Raw genomic sequence first — 19,040 nt, forward strand, 5'->3', positions numbered from 1 at the left:
CCCTACACCTTCCTTTCGCCAACCGTACCTTGAAAATTCAGCATCCCAGTTTATTTTATTTATCTTTTGGTCCTGAAACTTCATGCTATTTGCAAATCGACAACGATATCCAAATTTTTAAAGAGAATAATTTTTTAGGTCAATAATTAATTAAAAAAATTAGGACGATATGCTTTACCTACTTTTTGTACAGCCACCCCAAATTGTCAAATTTCTATTAATTAGTGCTCGCTCAGATTGTTGACGAACCAAATTTCGATTTGTACATGTGCCTTTGGATATCACTGTCTTGCTGGTCACTGCCGAAGTATCTAATTCCTTAACCAAATAATAAACGTGATTAATAAAAAGAAATTAAAAATTCATGCAAGTTGATTTTGTTAATTTATATTATGTCATGAAGGCCAATTTTGTTGTTGTAGTTGTCGCCCATGTTCGTGGTTATGTGGACGATGCTTGTTGTTGAGGGAATGATGTTATCTAGCGTTGCTTGTTTGACTGTGCAGTGTTAGGTTGTGAGCAATGTTTAAAATTTTTTTGATACGGTCAATATTTTTGTGAAAATATTAAAAAAAATTAGAGAAAGATACGGTAAGAAGATGTGGAGTTTAGCTTTATCTAATATCGGAGAAAATCTTAAATTTGAACTAAAATCGGTAGATTTCATCAATATTTTTTACATATCGATTAAATATCGACAAACTGCCGTATTAGAAAGAGTTGCTAGAGAAAAAATGTATAGCATCAAGTGGGGAGTCTCCCATTTGAGCCTCTTTACTTTTTTATCATAAAAGAAAAGGCAATTCACATACTCAAACACCATTAGGTACCTCTTATGCCCGGAAAGCAGAAGGAAAAGTAAAAGAAAGAGACCATTCCAAAGCATTAAAAAAACATTGCTGAAACCAGAGGGCATCTAGAAAAGCAGAGAGACCATAAGGTTTTACTTTGCCGACGACCAAGTCTCAATACCTTGCCGGCTAATTCATTCCCAAAACATGTGAAACTTTCCAATCAATTAATTGAGAACAGTTTGATTCAAAACACACGGGCAAGCCAGTGAACAAGGGTTGTTTTTATTTGTTTTGTTTTTTAATTTTAACAAACGATATTATATACGCTAAGGAGGAGGGGTGGACTTAGTCTCACAATGAATTAGTAATAATGTAGTTCAATCTCGCATTTGTCAAAAATCGAACCTAAGACCTCTCACTTACAAGTGAAAAGGATTACCACTAGATCGTAGTACTAAGTGACCGTTTTTATTTGTTTTTAGAATTGTTAAAAGTGCTTTTGCAACGGAAAAGAATTTAGGCAATTAGCTGAAATCAGTTTTTAATACTTGATTGCAAAAATGATCAGTTTTTAATAACGATGACATATAAATCGTATATTGATGCATTGATATAATGACGACAATCACATGGTAAAAATTTATCATTTCTGCAACCAAATCTAAAAAATTGATCCGTTCTAGCTAATTGTCCAAAAACCTCTCAGGAAGCACTTAAGTTTGCATAAAAATTTCAACATGTTAATAATGAAAGCACTTTTATCACAATACTACGAGCAAAAGTACTTTTAACAATATAATTATACATGAACCCGAACATGATTTGTAAACAATAAAACAGCAATTTTTCAAATGCATTACGCACTTCCAATTTAACTTTCTCACATAACAATACATAATTAATTCAAATTCCGTATCCATCTCAGTTTTATGTAAGTTTTTTTCTCTTGACAATACGTGTTGCCCAACGCTTCAGCATACAAGTGATGAACGACGACAACTGCCAAATTGCCAAATTGACCATGGCCACTTGAACCCCGGTACACAGACAACTAGCACAGCAGTAAGTCCAATTCATTTATATTTTATTATTTGCATTTATTGATTAAAACCTTACTTTATGGATAGCGCCTCCCCGTGGAAGACGTGTGCTTACATAGCATTCCAAAAACATCCTCTCTCTCTCTCTCTCTCTCTCTCTCTCTCTCTCTCTCTCTCTCTCTCTCTCTCTCTCTCTCTCTCTCTCTCTCTCTCTCTATATATATATATCTCTCTCCGTCTCTCTCTCTCATCACTCACATAGCATGAATCTCGTGCCCCTTAAAAGTCGCTCCTCTCTCTCCCGCCTTTGTATTTTAATAAGTTGCTCATCTAATCCAAACCTCCCCAACCCCAACATTCCTCCAAATTTCAAATTCCGAACCAAACTCTTTCAAGCAATTCAACAAACACCTTCTAAACATGTCCAGACCCACCGTTGAGCTTGATTTTTTCGGCATGGACCAGCACCACCGCGATGCCCCCTCCTCCTCCTCCTCCTCCAAATCCCAGTTCCAGAAATTTCTCCACCGCCCCAAAAGCTTCCGAGGCATTCACACCGCCATGTCCAAGATCAATCCCGAGGCCTTCAAATCCGTCATCGCTTCCGGCGATGCCAGCCCCAGTGTTCCAAATCCGGGGAAATCGTTTTCGGTGCCGTCGAGCCCCAAGGCGGAGCAAGTCCCGTTTTCCTCGTTGCCGCTCTATGTTCCCACCGGCATTTCCGCCTCTTCTTTCACGGCTGCTGCTTCCGAGAGCCTTCAGGAAACGAAGCCGCTGACGATTTTCTACAACGGTACCGTTTCTGTTTTCGACGTCCATCGTGACAAGGTTTGTTCTTCTTCTTCTCCCCTTCTCTCTTCTTTTCTTTTTTTTTTCTTTTTTTTTTCCATTAAAAGGTAGTTTTTGTTAAATTAGATGTTAGATTAGTCATTAATAGAATTTGAACTCATACCATCATGTAAAGGTTTAATACATTTTCATCACTGTTGCAAAATGTCATTTGCTCTTCTTTTTCTCCCCTTCCTAATTAATAGGAAATTTTTTTTTAATCTGTTGATATTTAGTTTCTAATTCTGATTAATTAAATGACTGGGTTTTGTTGTGCAGGTGGATGGCATATTGAAGCTTGCCTTACAAGGAAACTCCGGCAAAGCAGCATCGGCATCGGTAGCCGTCGATCCAAAACTTGCTTTTCATCCAAGCGAGCAGCATCAGACTCAGCAGCTTGTGGATCCTCTTAGCGGATGTTAGTCTTCACTTTTTCTAATAATATTTACTTTTTACAGCATCTGCTTATATTTTTTCACTATTGAGGAAACTTCTCTTAAAAGTTAATCCTTAAGAATTATGCTAAAACCGTTACGTAAGTAAAGTGGCAAATTTTCAATTAAAAAGTGGTAAAGAAAGTTCATATATTATGTGTACTAGTATCACTAATATCCTACAGTATTAACGCTCAAGCACTAACAAGTTATATTTTTAGTTGGAGTCTTACATATTTTAATTTTATGAATCGTGCAGATCTACCAATTAGTCGCAATAAGTCATTGCAAAGGTTTCTTGAGAAACGCAAAGAGAGGTAAATTTCCACACAAATTTCTTGTTTTGTATGTTCTTAATTTGTATAAGTACTTTTTAGGAGCGTTTTTAAGTACCAGATGTTTAAGAAATATTCTATATGTCATAATACAAATAGAAAAAATAATATATTTGTTTATATTACTTCAATAATGAATAACACGTAAAGTACTATTTGAATACTAGAAATTTGAAGAAAAAAAAAGAAAAAACCTAGTGATTAACTTTGAATCATGTAATTCTGTGTCATTATCTCATACTCATAGAGATCATGTGACACTGAAATCATTTTACTTGTGAATTATTATGGCACCATACTTAGTTTATAATTAATCAAGTATCATATTTAGGGTTCGTTTGGATGTGTTTTTAAAATTACTGAAAGCACTTTTAGAGAAAATATTTTTTTGTTCCACAAGCACTTAAAGTTCACTTTAAGCGCTTTTTCAGAATTACTTGCATTTTTACTAAGAATTGGTTTAAAAAACATTTTCATCAGAAATACTTTTAGTCATTTTAAAAATATATCCAAATGAATTCTTAGTCCATAATTAATCGAGTGGTAAATAAATAGTAAATGTAAAAATAATAACGCGTTTGGTTTTTGATACGATTACAGGATGAATTCGGGGTCTCCATATTCCTGCCAAACCTAATTATTGACAACCAGCAAAAGCACGAGGGGGAGGAGGGGGAGGAGGAGGAGGAGACGTGTGTGTCGGAGATGACTGATTCCAACTTCCTAGCCTTAGGATAGAAAGCGAAAGTTAAGACCGACAATATAGTAGCATTCTCTATAATGTTTTCCTCGTGAAGGGGGCAATAGCGAAAGCACTAGTCCTATCTGAAAAGCACTTCTTGTTAAAATCTCTTTGCACGTTTTAGTGATGGCCGTGACTCTTTAGGGCAACCTAAGCTTAGCTAGGAGTACTTCCTTGAACTTTCAGCTGGCCTTCTAATGTGGATTATCTGAGACCATTTTTTATTTGTAAATTATTATTATTATTTATTAATGCTAGCGTTGAATTTGGTGGAACCATGTGTTTTGGTTTCCATTGGAATCAATTCACCTTGTTTGTGTTGTAAAGTAATGGAAACCTGAATTCAACTTTTTAAAAACGTGTTTGGTTGACCGACTTTACTTTTCACGCACGGCTACCAAAATATGATGATACTTACCACTTATTATTCCTTGCCTGCAATACAAAATATATAAGATTTCAACTTGGCTTTGGCTCTTCTTCTTGTTCATATCGTTCACATGGTGTATTCCTTTTCTGATTTATGATTTCTCTCATGATTGTCTTAGTCATGGTCAGAATAATTTTCCTACAACATGTTGTATATATTTTCATCTCTATCGTCACAAAATTCATGAGAAAAAAGACGATAAAATTATAACAATAATTCTTTAATTTTAACTCAATTGGAATAATGATTTTTCAATAAAAAACTGTGACCATTGATCTTTAACTTGTCAAAACTTGTTACGCAAGTGAGACTAAATTAAGGGGCAAATATGAAAAATCAAATGAGAAAATTGTTGCAATAGTCCATCAACTTTAACCCATTTGGAGCAATGATCACTTAACTTTAACCAAATTGTAGCAATGGTTCTCTAGCATGACTCATTTTGTCAAAAGTTCTGACAGAGTTTATAAAAAAGACTACAGATGCACGTTTTAAAGAATTAAGAGACCAATGTTCACGGATTTTTAATTAAAAGAGCATTGCTCCAATTAGATAAAAATTAGGCATGTGCTATCCACACATTCCATTTTACTTCGCACACATCCCTTGATAATTTCTGTCCGTTAATTTTTTTCAATTCATTCGATCTGACGGTCGAAAATTAAAAAGAAACCACCGTTATAATTTTCTCAAAATAAACATTAAAAAACTAAACGCATACAACAAGTGACATGATAGTTTCAGCAATCACGGAGATAATACCAAATACTGTCAGTAGGAAAACAAAACGCGTGGAACGATTATTGCCCTTGTCCATTTTACTCCACCGTCCCATTGTGCGTGGAACGTGGTTTTCATACATGCTGGGCAAAAACAATCGAGAGACAGTATCCATCACAATTAACAAACCTTCTCCTCGAGAAACAGTGGTGTTATCTGGTTTGGCATAAGTGGGATGATTATTTGTGGGAAACTTGATTATATTTTGAAATGTTTTGAGTTTTTGGGTTGGTAATGGTAGGCCACGTGCTTATTAGTTTGGCTGTCTGTAAACGATGACTAGACACGTTACCCTTCCAAAATATTTCTCTGAAATTGGACTTTCGAACCCATATGAAATATAAAATTTTCTCTCATAGCGCACCAATTTTGTGTGTATCGGATGTGCATAATTCGGTTGAGTCTAATCACGCTATAACGACATTGTAAAAACAATAAATTCATGTTGAAATTAGGTTATGCACAATTTATGATGGTGTTGTCATTGTTTCGTCGGTGTTTGAGTATCGTTATAATGTTTTAATAACATCGTAAATTGTTGTTAAAATATCGTTATGACATTGTTAGAATGAACCGGATCATGTGAAACTTATACAAACGCGACTCGGTGTGCAAGAGAGAACTTCTTTGTGAAATAATAAAGTGACTGAACGTGGAGACGGTAAGTGAAAAGGGAGAGGTTGGACAAGTAGGTTAAGTGTTATCATTAGCATCCCAATTGTGCTAGAAAAACAGAATTATTGGGCTTTGCCCACGGGCCCAAGGTTCTCTATTCAGATGATAATGCTATCTACATATTTATTTTTTAATTCTCACACACATTTTTGAATTTTTAGCCGTCGAATTGAAGATCATTGAACAAAACTTAACAAAGGCGTGTAAGAGAAGAAAAAAAATGTGCGAATAACACTATCATTCGTTTATGGTTTCCATCAATCATCATCATAATATAGAGGAATGCCTTGCCTTACAATTGAAGGGAATCCATACCTTAAAACACAAGAGGTTTGCTCACCCGTGACCCACCTAGCTGGGTTGTGCGCCTAGTTTGCCAGTTGCACACAATTTAGGTAAATAGTGTATTGACAACATCAAAAGCTAGTGCTGCTCATGCCTGTTTTACTACTATGGTGGACTTGTTTCAAACGCTTCTTTAATACAATTTTTTTTACAATCAATAACGTTAGTGGATTAATTATTAGTTGTTAGTAGGGAAAAGGTCGGTAGGAATCGTACCTTCACCAGGTTGCATAAATATAATTATTTTTCGTCACTGCGTAAACCGTCATTTACAATACAATTCATTTTATGTTTCATAAAAATGTCACATCCGCACAATAAATGATTGTTTAATCAAGTGGATGACAAGGATACTTTAATGACCACAGAAACGGAAAGGGATCCTCTCCGGATCCCTTCCAACAAATCTACTCAAGGGCCCGGATTAAATTTCAAGGGCACCCTGTTTTTCGCTATTTGATTAAATTTCAAGGGTCCGAATTAATTGATTAGGTGGAAGAGATCCGGAGAGAATCCATTTTTCCAAATAGAAGAAATACAAAACTAATGAGTTGTTAAAACATAAAAAAAATCATTTGTTATAAAAATTATATTTCTAAAATTTGTCTTTTCTCTTTTACCCACTACTCTATTTTGATTTTATTTTATTGGTGAGTAGAGAGTGATGTTCAGATAATTTTGCGAGTGATATCCAGAAAATATATATTTAAGTTCAATTAAATGTCCAAGTGGTGATATCTCAACTTAAATACATCAAGCTAGGTGAAGAAATTTAAATTTTTGACGACTTAGGACACTGTCTCATAGAAGTTTTGGTTGCATTTGCATATAAGTTTCTCTCAAGTTCTAGTTCGAAAGGAAAAAAAGAGAAAGCCTTCTTTCTCGTGGAAGGGCAAGAAGGAGGAAAGTGGATTGTCATTGACACTGTTATGTTGTGCTTGTTGTAGGATCGTCGTTTTTTGTTGTCGAAAACTAGTTTTGATTATGTATTTACTCTAGTTATGGTACGTTTGATTTTTTGCATAACCCATGCACCACAATATTTGTGGAAAACTGAAAATTGTTTTGTTGTTATGGAAATTTCCAGTAGCCATACGAGGGCTCAAACTTTCCGTAGTGTGTATTTTGACTAAATTATTGAATGACCAAGGCCATTTTTGTGTTTCCTAGTAGAATATATGAATCTTGTACTTCTGTATAACATTTGCCATTACCTGCATCATTGATATTTTTAGTTTCTTTCTCTTTGGGTTTTAATACTGGGTTTCTTTATTTATTTAGGCGAAGTGATAGCTCATGCTCTCGAAGAAGTCGGAAAAAGAAACATTGGAGGTGAATTGCGAGACATACTTTGAGTCATATATTACTTCTTTGCGCTACCATCCCAATTGGCACAACTAGAATATTATCTATGATGTTTCCAGGGAGATCAGATCACCCAAGCACTTTTTCACTAGGTATAAGCCCCCTTGAGAAATAAGGACGTTCATCTATCCAAATATCTCAGCAAAGGCACGAATTATTCATATGAGCAAATTAAGCACAACTATTATATATGGCAAAATTACAGTACTTGAAAAATTAATAGGACCTAATCTCAAGCCAGTGAAAGAGTTACTTGGGCCTTATCAAAGGCTAGAGCTTCATGGGAAGAGATGGGAAGCACATCTTAGATAAACATACAATTAAGCAAGCTTTCAGTTTCTAAAAAATTCAAACAGAACACAGTACAAAGACATGCCTAAGCCAGACAAAAATTATATAAGTAGCACGATATTGGGTTTACCATTCCCTCACGGTTTTATTTTTAGGAACTCACGAGCAACTTCTCAGTGGATCACCCATCATGGGATTGCTCTAGCCCCCTTCTCGCTTAACTTCGGAGTTCCTACGGAACCCGAAACCAGTGAGCTCCCAAAAAGCCTCGTGCTAGGTATGGATGAGAATATACATATAAAGATCACTCCCCTGGGCAATGTGGGATGTTACAGTAAAGTCACATTTTCAGTAAATTTTATAATATTTAAAAAAAAAAAAAAAACCCTTGCGCGACGTCAATCTTCGTCACGCAAAGGTTATTTGCGTGACATAGAACCAATACGTTACACAAAGGTTATTTGCGTGACGTACCCGTTAATACGTCACGCAAAAGCGTTTAGCGCGACGTATTGGTACGTCGTGTAAAGTGTTAAAATTTTGGCGGGATTGAAAAAAATGTGGTTTTTTTTAAATTTCGACCTTTTGTTTTGTATAACCCTAGGCTAAGGTGTTCTCATTCTTCCCTTCAGAGACCACAAGTCCTCCCTCAGTCAGTTCAAGTCTTCTTCTCCCGTTCGTGGTTCTCCGGCGTCATCAGGGGCTGGTCGGAACGGTCCGGGTCTGTCAAGATGGGAGCAGACTCCCTTTCGGGCAGTTCCGGCGACAATTCCGGCCCCGTTGTGAGGAAGAATCAGTTCCGTGGCGTGCTATTCAACTACGGCCCCAAACCTATTCAGGTCTGTCAGTTTCTTATGTCAGTTTATGCTTTTTGTTTCTGGATTATGCTGCATTTGAGTAGTGATTGAGTTTCGAGAGCTCGATCTCTGTTTGGAAGATGGTAATTTGAAATAATTGGGGCTATTGGTGACATTTCGTTGTTGAAAAATGCAAATTTTTAACTGTTTGGTGGTCTGAATTATGTTAATGGTGAGTTGGGAGATTTGAATTTGGTGGTTAAAGTATTTTTTGAGCAGTTTCCAATTACTGAGATTGGTATTTTGAAAGAATGGGGATAATTGGTGCCATTTTGCTATCGAAAAATGCTATTTTTAACCGTTAGCTAGTCTGAATTATGTTATTCGGATGTTGGGAAGATTTGAATTTGGTGGATAAAGTTTATGCCAATTACTGAGATTGGGATTTGAGGTGAAATGCTGGAGCTTGGGTGAGAACTTAGATGGTTAGGATGGGTTTTGGTACCATGCGAAAAATAGATGTGTAGTAGTGCACTGGCAGCTATTGAGGGATAACAACATTTCAAGAATGATAGGATTTTCAAAGTCACTTGTTTCGATGCTATTTATCTATGAAATTAAGAGGAGAAATTACCTGGTTCTGTTGTTGGAAGGTTCGGTTGTGTCTACTACTCTGTAGACTCTACCTATTCCTTTTTGTTCAATAAAACACATTGCTCCCTGTAAAAAATGTTGGAAGGTTCAGTGAGCCGCATCAAGAACACAAGTTTCATGCCTTTTGGTTGCAGTGGTTTGGTTAACATTTTGCAAGATTAAACTTGTAAACTAGATTTCTGTTTAAATTGCTCATAGAATTAAGTATTTTGGATTTTAGAGTAAAGCCCAGCATTCAAACAAAAAAAGTTACTATCGTAGTAGAGGCTAGTTCTCTTTTTTCCAGCTCATGCCTTTTATAAGTCATTTTTTTTTTTCGAAAAATCATCAATTTTCATTTAATATAAAGTTCATGCTGTTTGTTATTGTTGTCGAGTGTAGTTCATTCACTTTCATTGTGCTCACCTATAGGAGTCTATCTTGTATGCTTATACATATAATTTTCTTGATGATGATTGAGAATTATCCTTCCCATGCAGGTAGCATTTAAAACAGGTGATTATCGACATCAAGTCATTTTTATTGGTGGACTGTCTGATGGTTTTCTGGCACAGAGTATGTAACACTGCTTGTTAACTTTCTTTTGAAGAGAAGTGATATTTTGTCTTCCATCACCAATGCTTGTTTGTGTGACTAGATTGTATCATATGTATGATTTTCACTCACAGTAGTTTTCTTCATTTAATAAACGCAAGTTCACTGCATAATGTTGGGAGGTGCTTAAAGAAAATTTTGATAATGTGTTATTCCTTTCATATCTTTCTTTTATGCGATTTACATATACTTGGAACCTCTTGCAATTGCTTTGGACAAAGAGAAATGGTCACTTGTTCAACCACTCTTGTCATCTTCGTACATTGGATATGGCACTTCCAGCTTGAAACAAGTAACTATTCAACCAATCCCTTGCTTTATTTTATAGGTTCTTGATTCGTGCACCGTTTCCTGTGTTTTTTTGTAGAGTACGGTAAACAACATATCCTTGCAAGTTGCAAGACAGTTAGTTTTACTTGTATTGTATCTATATGTTTTAAGGATCCATGGTGACTGGCCTGGACTTTTCATCAAGTTTAGTTTGTTACATGTTTAAGCTTTCTGTTAGGTTTGTGTTGATTGCATTTAGACTTGAGCATCTGAAGTTAATGAGAGCACTCATCGTGTCACTTTTTGATGGATTTAATTAGAATACTATGTTTTTGGTTCTGACTCTAGGATATTGTACATTACATGCGCACAAATGCTGCATGCTCCCGAGCGGTCCGTGCTGCCATTCTTCAGGTAGTACCCTTCCCATACTCTGGTTCTACCATATTGAAAAGAAAATTTGAATGTGAATAAATTCAAGATGCTAGACGTGAAGTACCTCGTTCAGAATTAAGGTGTTTAAGATTACAATCATGCCATTTGGGTGCAAGTTGGCTCCCTTGTTTACTTGTCAATTCCACCAAATGTTTAGTTATAAATTGTAGGTGATTGATGTTCTGTTGAGATCCTGGATCAAAAGCTTGGTCATCGTCATGGCAAGGTTGTTCGGGGTATGGGGAAGGTGTGGGTTTGTGAGACGGGTGTCTCCTCTTCCAGACCGACTACATGATAGGTCATTGCCCTGACGGAGGAAGTGGAAACCCTAAAAGATAAGATTGCGGCCCATGAAGCAGCTCGGGAAGCAAATGAGGGCCCAGGGCGAGCAGATGAGTATGATTGTATGGGCCTTAGCGATGTCCGGTCTCCAAATCCCGATGCCAGCATATGATCTTGCTCCACCTTCAACCTCCTAGCCACTTCACTCATCCGATACCCAGTAGTCTGATGTATCAAACCTAGAAGACTACTTATTGTAGTTTTTTTCTTTTTTTGTTCGAACATCTTGTATGTACATTTTCATATAGTTTATAATTAAATAAATTTTCTTGTTTAGAATTTAATTATAATATTTATAAAAATTTAAATCAAAAATATTTTTGTAAAAAAAAAAAAAAAGAGTTTGCGCTACGAAGAAGTTCCATAGGTCATGCAAAGTGTCTTTGCATGATGTAGGGTTATGCATTGTGCAAACCCATTTTGCGTGACCTATGGAACTTCTTTGTCGTGCAAGGACACTTTGCGTGATGTAGGGACGGCGTCACGCAAAGTGGGCACAATGCACAACCCTACGTCATGCAAATTGGGTTTGTGCGACTCATGTACCTACGTCACGTAAACTCACTTTGCGTGATGTAGGTCACTTCTTCGTTGCGCAAACCCTGCTTTCACAGCCTTGGCGTGCGATGAAGGTTTGTTGGGCAAATTTTTGCGTGACGTTTTTTAACTTTGCGCGATGAAAAACCTACGTCACGCAAAGTGTTTTTTGTATTAGTGATGTTGTGATTCAGGGTTCTTGTTAACTATAAAGTTTCCTACACATAATTTTTACCACATATTTCATATTTAAATTTCTCAAAGTTAATATTCCTCCCATTTATGCTAGCCGTACAGCAGCCTTTCTCCCTCGCTCTGTTTCCCAGTTTTACGTCGAGGGGCAAAATAGACCTGAATCAAAGACATTAATTGATGAAGAAGCAAAACTGGGTTTTCCCCAGAGATGTGTAAGTAAAAGAAAGTTTCACAGAAAAGGAAAGGGAGAAAATAAATGAAGGAAAAGGCACTGCGAGGTTTTACATGGTAAAAGAAAGCTTATTAATTTATGGACAAGAGTTGCAGAAGGTGCCACGGGCCCTAGCCCTAGCCCTAGCCATCTCATTTTTCACCCCCACGTGCTATACAAACGCTACGCAGATGTACAAAAGGGTCCGCCAAAACCATACCGTGCAAGGACATGCCTCGAGTATTGCCCATGCCATCTCCAAACTATACAATCACCCGAGAGCAAAAACCAACAAGATCAACTTAAAATGTAATCGGATACTTTCATGCATGTGGGAGGCTTTTTTATTATCGCGGCGTTACGCATTTTTAAATATTTTTTTATTTATGTTTCTTTACCTTTGATTTTGAGTCCCGTCTTATTTTTTTTTGTTTTCTTCAAATATTTTTGTCTTATTTTGTGTGCGTTTGGCAAGTGGTTGTCTTATTTTGTATGTACATTTTCATATAGTTTATAATTAAATAAAATTTCTTGGTTTATCATTTATTGTTTAGAATTTAATTACAATATTTATTAATTTATCGTTTAGAATTTAATTACAATATTTATTAAAAATTAAATCAAAAATATTTTTGTAAAAAAAAAAAAAGAGTTTGCGCGACGAAGAAGTTCCATAGGTCACGCAAAGTGTCTTTGCGTGATGTAGGGTTATGTATCGCGCAAACCCACTTTGCATGACCTATGGAACTTTTTTGTCGCGCAAGGACACTTTGCGTGATGTAGGGACGGCGTCACGCAAAGTGGTTTTGCGTGACGCACAACCTTACATCATGCAAAGTGGGTTTGCGTGACGCACGTACCTATGTCACATAAACCCACTTTGCGTGATGTAGATCACTTCTTCGTCGCGCAAACCTTGCTTTCATAATCTTGACACGGGACGAAGGTTCGTTGGGCAAATTTTTGCGTGACGTTTTTTGACTTTACGCAATGAAGAACCTACATCGCGCGAAGTTTTTTGTATTAGTGATGTGATTCAGGGTTCTTGTTAACTATAAAGTTTCCAACACATAATTTTACCACATATTTCATATTTAAATTTCTCAAAGTTAATATTCCTCCCATTTATGCTTAGCCGTACAGCAGCCTTTCTCCCTGTTTCCCAGTTTTACGTCGAGGGGCAAAATAGAGCTGAATCAAAGACATTAATTGAGGAAGAAGCAAAACTGGGTTTTCCCCAGAGACGTGTAAGTAAAAGAAAGTTTCACAGAAAAGGAAAGAGAGAAAATAAATGAAGGAAAAGGAGCTGTGAGGTTTTACATGGTAAAAGAAAGCTTATTAATTTATGTACAAGAGTTGCAGAAGGTGCCACAGGCCCTAGCCCTAGCCATCTCATTTTTCAATCCCACGTGCTATACAAACGCTACGCAGATGTACACAAGCGTCCGCCAAAACCATACCGTGCAAGGACATGCCTCGATTATTGCCCATGCCATCTCCAAACTATACAATCACCCGAGATTAAAAACCCACAAGATCAACTTAAAATGTAATCGGATACTTTCATGCATGTGGGAGGCTTTTTTATTATCGCGGCGTTACGCATTTTTAAATATTTTTTTATTTATGTTTCTTTACCTTTGATTTTGAGGCCCGTCTTATTTCTTTTGTTTTCTTCAAATATTTTTGTCTTATTTTGTGTGCGTTTGGCAAGTGGTTGTCATTCATGGAAAAACAAAATAATTAAAACTAAATGAACAATGTATATGCAACTAATCAAGGCTCGTTTAATTTTTGGGTTTGAATATTATGTGTTTAGAAGTGTAAATTTGGATTTCGAAATGATTTTTCTGTTCAAAATTTTGTTTCTATGATTTTGGGGGGTTTTTTTGTTGAAATTTCATTTATATTAGAAAGAATCATAATTCTTAAAAACATTTGTGCTTACAACAAACTCTTTTGCAAAATTAGGAATCGAACACAAATATGAACATCAACTCCTTATATAGAAGTCTGCTACGAAAATTAATTACTCATGCAAACCTTTTTATTCTCATCTCCATGGTCAAATCCTACGTCCACATATCCTTATTCGTTGACACAAAATGTCATATGACAGTATAATCGTATTATGCAAGTTATTTTCCTGAACCGGCCACAATCCAACCTAATTTCATTATGGAACTTTTGTTCTTGTTATGTTCGACTATTAAATTTAATCTAGTAATCCAAGAACAATCCAAGTACATTCTCTCCTCTTAATATCGCTTGTATTAAAACTCAATACGAGATCTAAAATACATTTAAGACAGGTTTGCGCCACGGGTTGAAACTCAACCCCAACCCAACCGACGCCCTATTAAAAGTCACCGATAATGTCTTCAATTAATGTAAATATCCAAGTGTAACACCAAGAAAATTTCAACTAGACAAATAACCACAATGTACTTTTAGAACAAGCAGGGAGCTTGGTGATGTTAAAGATAAAATGGCAAAGGTTTTCATACATCTGGAAATTGATTATGCCCGTTTCGTTGCTGGTTTCTTCTCGGAGTTGTTCTTGGGACGAATCTTCACAAAAGCCTTGTCCAAATCATAAACAAAAAAAAAAAAAAAAAAAAAAACAAGAAATTTAGAGGACTCTTGCGCTCAAGATCTTTGCATTTACATGAGAGTTAGGTGATTGGTTACCGATTCAATAATGTTAGCTGAACAGATAAACAAAATATCAATAAACTGGCAGAATTTTAACATGGCTGGACAACAGTGTTCCTCTAAAGTCAACTACTAGGAAAAACAGAGTACGAGCACCAGCTTGAGCCAGCATATCAGATCTTTACTACTAGCTTTGCAAGGTCAGAGGATCCTAAGAAACTAATTGACTTGTAAATTTGTAGAATAATCTATTTATGTCAACTGATTTCATGACATTGATAACTTGAATAGTATTCAAATACCATCATTACAGTAATCCAACAAAAAGTTTTTAAATATAGAATATTTAAACCCTACTCTAAACCCCTAAACATGACTTGCTTGACCTCCACCACCACGAGGAGAACAGCAGCAGCGGCAACAGGATCAACGGCAGCAGGAGCAGTGGAAGCAAAGCCTTGTATAAAAAAAAAATTTCTTAATATAAAATGAAAATTTCTAATTAGTTTACAGAAATAGTTATATAATTCATACGTAGATATTTGGCAAGCCATGAATTAGCTTTCTCAGGTGACTTATTTAGTTTAGTCGGTTTATATTTAATTAACAGCTAATGATAATTATATAAACTGACTTGTAATTATTATTTCGTTCAATGAAACTTCACTTTCTACTAAAAAACGTGATTTTTTTTAGTAATCCTCTTTTTAAAATTATCCTTTAGCCTATAGTATTTATTTATTTATTTTTGATAATTTTTGTGTGTAAAAATTAGAATTCGGTCATGGTGTTGTTTGACTAAAACTTTATTAATTTTTAATATTTTTTTATCAAAGTACTTTGACTAAAACACCAATAACACCCTCGTCACTCTCTCTATATCATACCCTGCAAACTTCGCCATTTCAATGGCAGCCATTACCCGCCTATCAAAATCCATTGGTTTGGGGATTAATTCTCCAGTAATGACATCGAGGTTGTAAGCGGCGACTCGGATCTAGGAATTAATTCACCAACAACAACTTCGTGACTTCCCCAGATGTCAATAATACAAATTATATGTATACACACCAAAAGCCAGCAAAAACATACTGTTCATCATGTGAGATAGAGTAGTGTTCATTAACAGTGAAAGGTTGAAATGCCCTTGGTTTCTTTGCTTTACTTACTGTTCATGCTTTGCTACAGTATTAAGTCCGTTGGCCACGCGTCTTTCATCGTTCTTTTCTCTTTCTTCGACCGCATCTTTTTTGTTTTACCTTTCTCTTTCCTCTTGGTTTTTCGCCTTCGTTAGGCTGCGAATTTCTCCCTCTTCGCCAGCCCCTCTTTTGCTCTCAAATCCTTGCTCTTTGTTTTGTAAAATAGTCTCAGAAGAGATCCTGGGTTTAATTTTTTGGGGATTTAGTTTCTAGTCTTTTGGCAGTATCGAATCCTTTCTTGTTCGGCGTTTTGTTCTCATCTTGCGATCGTAGGGGCAGCAGCTTTAAGGTAAGTTTGTTTTTAATGATTTATCCTCATTTGACGATGTCTGGGCTAACAAATTTAAGGTCTTTGTTTTTCTGTCTGCTGCGGATCTGCAGGTTTTGACAAGTTTTTTGTGAAATTGGTGACTAATGGTATGCTGCCTCTTCAGATTGTTGGCAAACAAATTATACTGAGTTGGGTATGTTTAAAACAACGGTCTGATTTTCGATTCTAAGTTTGTAGCTTCAATTTCCATATAAAGTTTCCATTTTCATGATTTTAACATGAAATCACATCTTAATCTCTTCCCATTTCGAACACGACATGCGGAGAAGGTCAGTACACTCACTCATACCCAATTTACGCAAATACAATTTTAACATCAGTGATGGGTTTTTAACAGGGGCATCAATTGAGTTAGGGTTTTGTTCTATTATATCTCATTAGTTTGATTCCAGTCCAATAAATTTGAGTTCGGGTTTTGTTCAGTTCAATTTCATTAGTTTGATTCTAATTCGTCGAATTAATTTTCTTTCATGGTTGATTCAATTTGTGGATGAGTGAGGGTTGGTGCCTCTCTGCTTCCTTTCCGTTTGTCCTCCTCCGCCTCCACTCGTCACCTGCCACGTCTCCCCAACCACAGTGCACCCCCCGGCGCACCTCCACAAGTACAGCAGCACTACCTTCTCTCTCATTGAGCCCTAACTCAACCCCTCCTCCGCTGCCGCTAACCTGCGCCCTCCACAGCCCGCACTTCGAATCGTAACTCTCAGCTCAAATCCCTTTTAGTTTATTTTCTCATAATTATTGCTCGACTTGATTTAAATTTTGTTTTACGTTCAATGTATAATCAGGTGCTCCAGGTGTACACACGAGTTCAATCTCCACCGTCTGGTCATAATCAATGAGGCGATAGAGTTCTTCAAGACAGTTGGAGTCTCAGATTTCACTTTTGATAGTTGCAAATTGGTGTTTTTCTTAACTTCTTTTTCCCCTTAATTTCGTAAAGTTTAGGCCTTTTCTTAAAATTGAAATGAAAAGAAATATCTTTTTGGTATTGGTTAGAGTTTTGATCTCGATATTATCTTTCTGGTATTGCAATGGTTTTGAGGAAGTATTGACACGATATGGAGACATTGTTCCCCATCGTTGACTTGCAGATGTTGCTGCCTCTAGCCATTTTAAGAGTTAATTTTGTATCTTTTTTGTTTCTTACTGTAGGACCTACGTCGTTGCACCAGCTATTGAGATGACCATGACAATATAGAGCTAAAGAAAATGAGCAAGATGATCAAAAGCAACGATCTGCAGCACATTTCTTTGTTAAAATTATTGAACTGATCCTAGGTGAGAAGCAGCATTGATACACAATAATTTAGTTCTTGAGAAAGTAATGTTGAATATACTCTTAATATATGTTCAATTTATAATTTAATCTTAATTTGTCTTCAATTTCTTTTAGAAATAAGAATTTTGATTTCAATTTTATTTTGAGAATTCATATACTTACCTTTCTTTTACAGATTCCTGAAGCTTATGATAAGCCTTCCTCCTTGGAATGAAGCAACGAAGAAAATATCATGCACGGGTATTTTGTATTCTCTTTTTACCAATAGGCAGGTTTAGTACTGAGGTAAAAGTCTCAACCCTTCTCACATAGTAATATGTATGCATCTGATAATTTATTTTTAAATAAAATTGTCTTATCTTAAAGTGCCAATCGTTGAAATATAGGAATCCATTTCTAAAACTATCGAGAAGCATGCTGTAAGACAATTTGGTTCTTGAGTCCACCATCTTCTAGGATATTATTCTACATGTATGCCCTTCTCCAGTACAACATTGCACATCAATGTCTTCTCTATTTTAACATTCCTTACATGTTACTCATTTGTATGTTGTTGCTCTTAGGCTTTATATATTCCTCATCCGCTTTTTAACACTATATGTTGCATTGTTTGCACTGGATTCCTTTATATATGGTTTCTTCCTGAAATTAACCACATCATATGAAAATAGAGCAAAACAAAAATTTCTTTCGCACCTTCATGATCACAAATGAACTCTATTTCAGTTTTACCTATATGCCCCCCATTTGATTTCTTATGTGTCCGCACCAAGGTTCTAAAAAATACTAGGCGCTAGTCGGGCAGCAGGCTGGCGCTTGACACCTAGGCGGCTAGGCGGGGTCAAGACGGGCGCCTACGCTGATTTAAGTAAATTTCTTGTATATCTTGTAAATAAGTGCATATTGACACTTAACAAAAAATTATACTTGTATGAAATCCATGGATAAGATAATAAAAGAATGATAAACTGCAAAAAAAGTATTCAACAAATCCAAAATTTAAAAACACATTAAGCATATATGTTATATAACCATAGTAACGAGTATTGTATGATAAACAAATCTCGCAAGGTCGTTCTCCATAGGGCTAAGCAAAGCAAATTCCAATTAATTATTGTAAAACAAAAATTTGAGATAATTGATTTTATGTCATACTTTAATAAAAACGCCTAAGATAAATAAACTAAAAGAAAGGAAAAGCATAAGAGAAACAAATAAATTAAAATAAACAAATAATAAAACAAAAAGAAAAGAAGAAAAAGGAAAAATATGATGGACGCAGGGTTCGAACTGGAGATCTGGTAACTTGTAAGGATGCGTTGACCAACACTACCAAGTCCATATCGGTGTCAATCTTTAGCAACAGCTACAATATATGCTAATTTAGCAGCAACATGTTCATTTAAAAAAAAAAATCCCTCGCATTTGCGACACTCTTTGTTTGTCTCTCCGTGTCAGAACGTCCTTTTCAACAGACAT

General features: G+C 36.0%; 1 protein-coding gene and 1 long non-coding RNA gene across 3 annotated transcripts; both read left to right on the forward strand.

Moving 5' to 3' along the window:
* The first annotated feature begins 2,123 nt into the window (after positions 1–2,123).
* Positions 2,124–4,531, forward strand: LOC137731984 (protein TIFY 9-like). The gene is made up of 4 exons (XM_068471258.1): positions 2,124–2,662; positions 2,942–3,080; positions 3,356–3,413; positions 4,032–4,531. Exons 1-4 carry the CDS (start codon positions 2,255–2,257, stop codon positions 4,066–4,068), a joined length of 642 nt encoding a protein of 213 aa, XP_068327359.1. The 5' UTR covers positions 2,124–2,254; the 3' UTR covers positions 4,069–4,531.
* Positions 4,532–15,828: 11,297 nt separating this feature from the next.
* Positions 15,829–18,760, forward strand: LOC137732058 (uncharacterized). Of its 2 annotated transcripts, XR_011068301.1 has the most exons (5): positions 15,829–16,237; positions 16,330–16,975; positions 17,068–17,182; positions 17,435–17,560; positions 17,737–18,760. It is a non-coding gene; the product is annotated as an uncharacterized lncRNA (long non-coding RNA). The 2 variants fall into 2 exon arrangements; XR_011068300.1 differs by having other exon boundaries at positions 16,330–17,182.
* Positions 18,761–19,040: the final 280 nt, after the last annotated feature.

This window comes from Pyrus communis, chromosome 4 (assembly GCF_963583255.1).
Source record: "Pyrus communis chromosome 4, drPyrComm1.1, whole genome shotgun sequence".
Classification (NCBI taxonomy): Eukaryota; Viridiplantae; Streptophyta; class Magnoliopsida; order Rosales; family Rosaceae; genus Pyrus; species Pyrus communis.

Excerpts from the sequence above, each read along its gene's own strand:
- LOC137731984 (XM_068471258.1), top strand. The coding sequence starts at position 2,255 with ATGTCCAGACCCACCGTTGAGCTTGATTTTTTCGGCATGGACCAGCAC. Across the intron at positions 2,663-2,941 it reads TCGACGTCCATCGTGACAAG|GTGGATGGCATATTGAAGCT; the intron begins GTTTGTTCTTCT and ends TTTGTTGTGCAG. Across the intron at positions 3,081-3,355 it reads TGTGGATCCTCTTAGCGGAT|ATCTACCAATTAGTCGCAAT; the intron begins GTTAGTCTTCAC and ends TGAATCGTGCAG.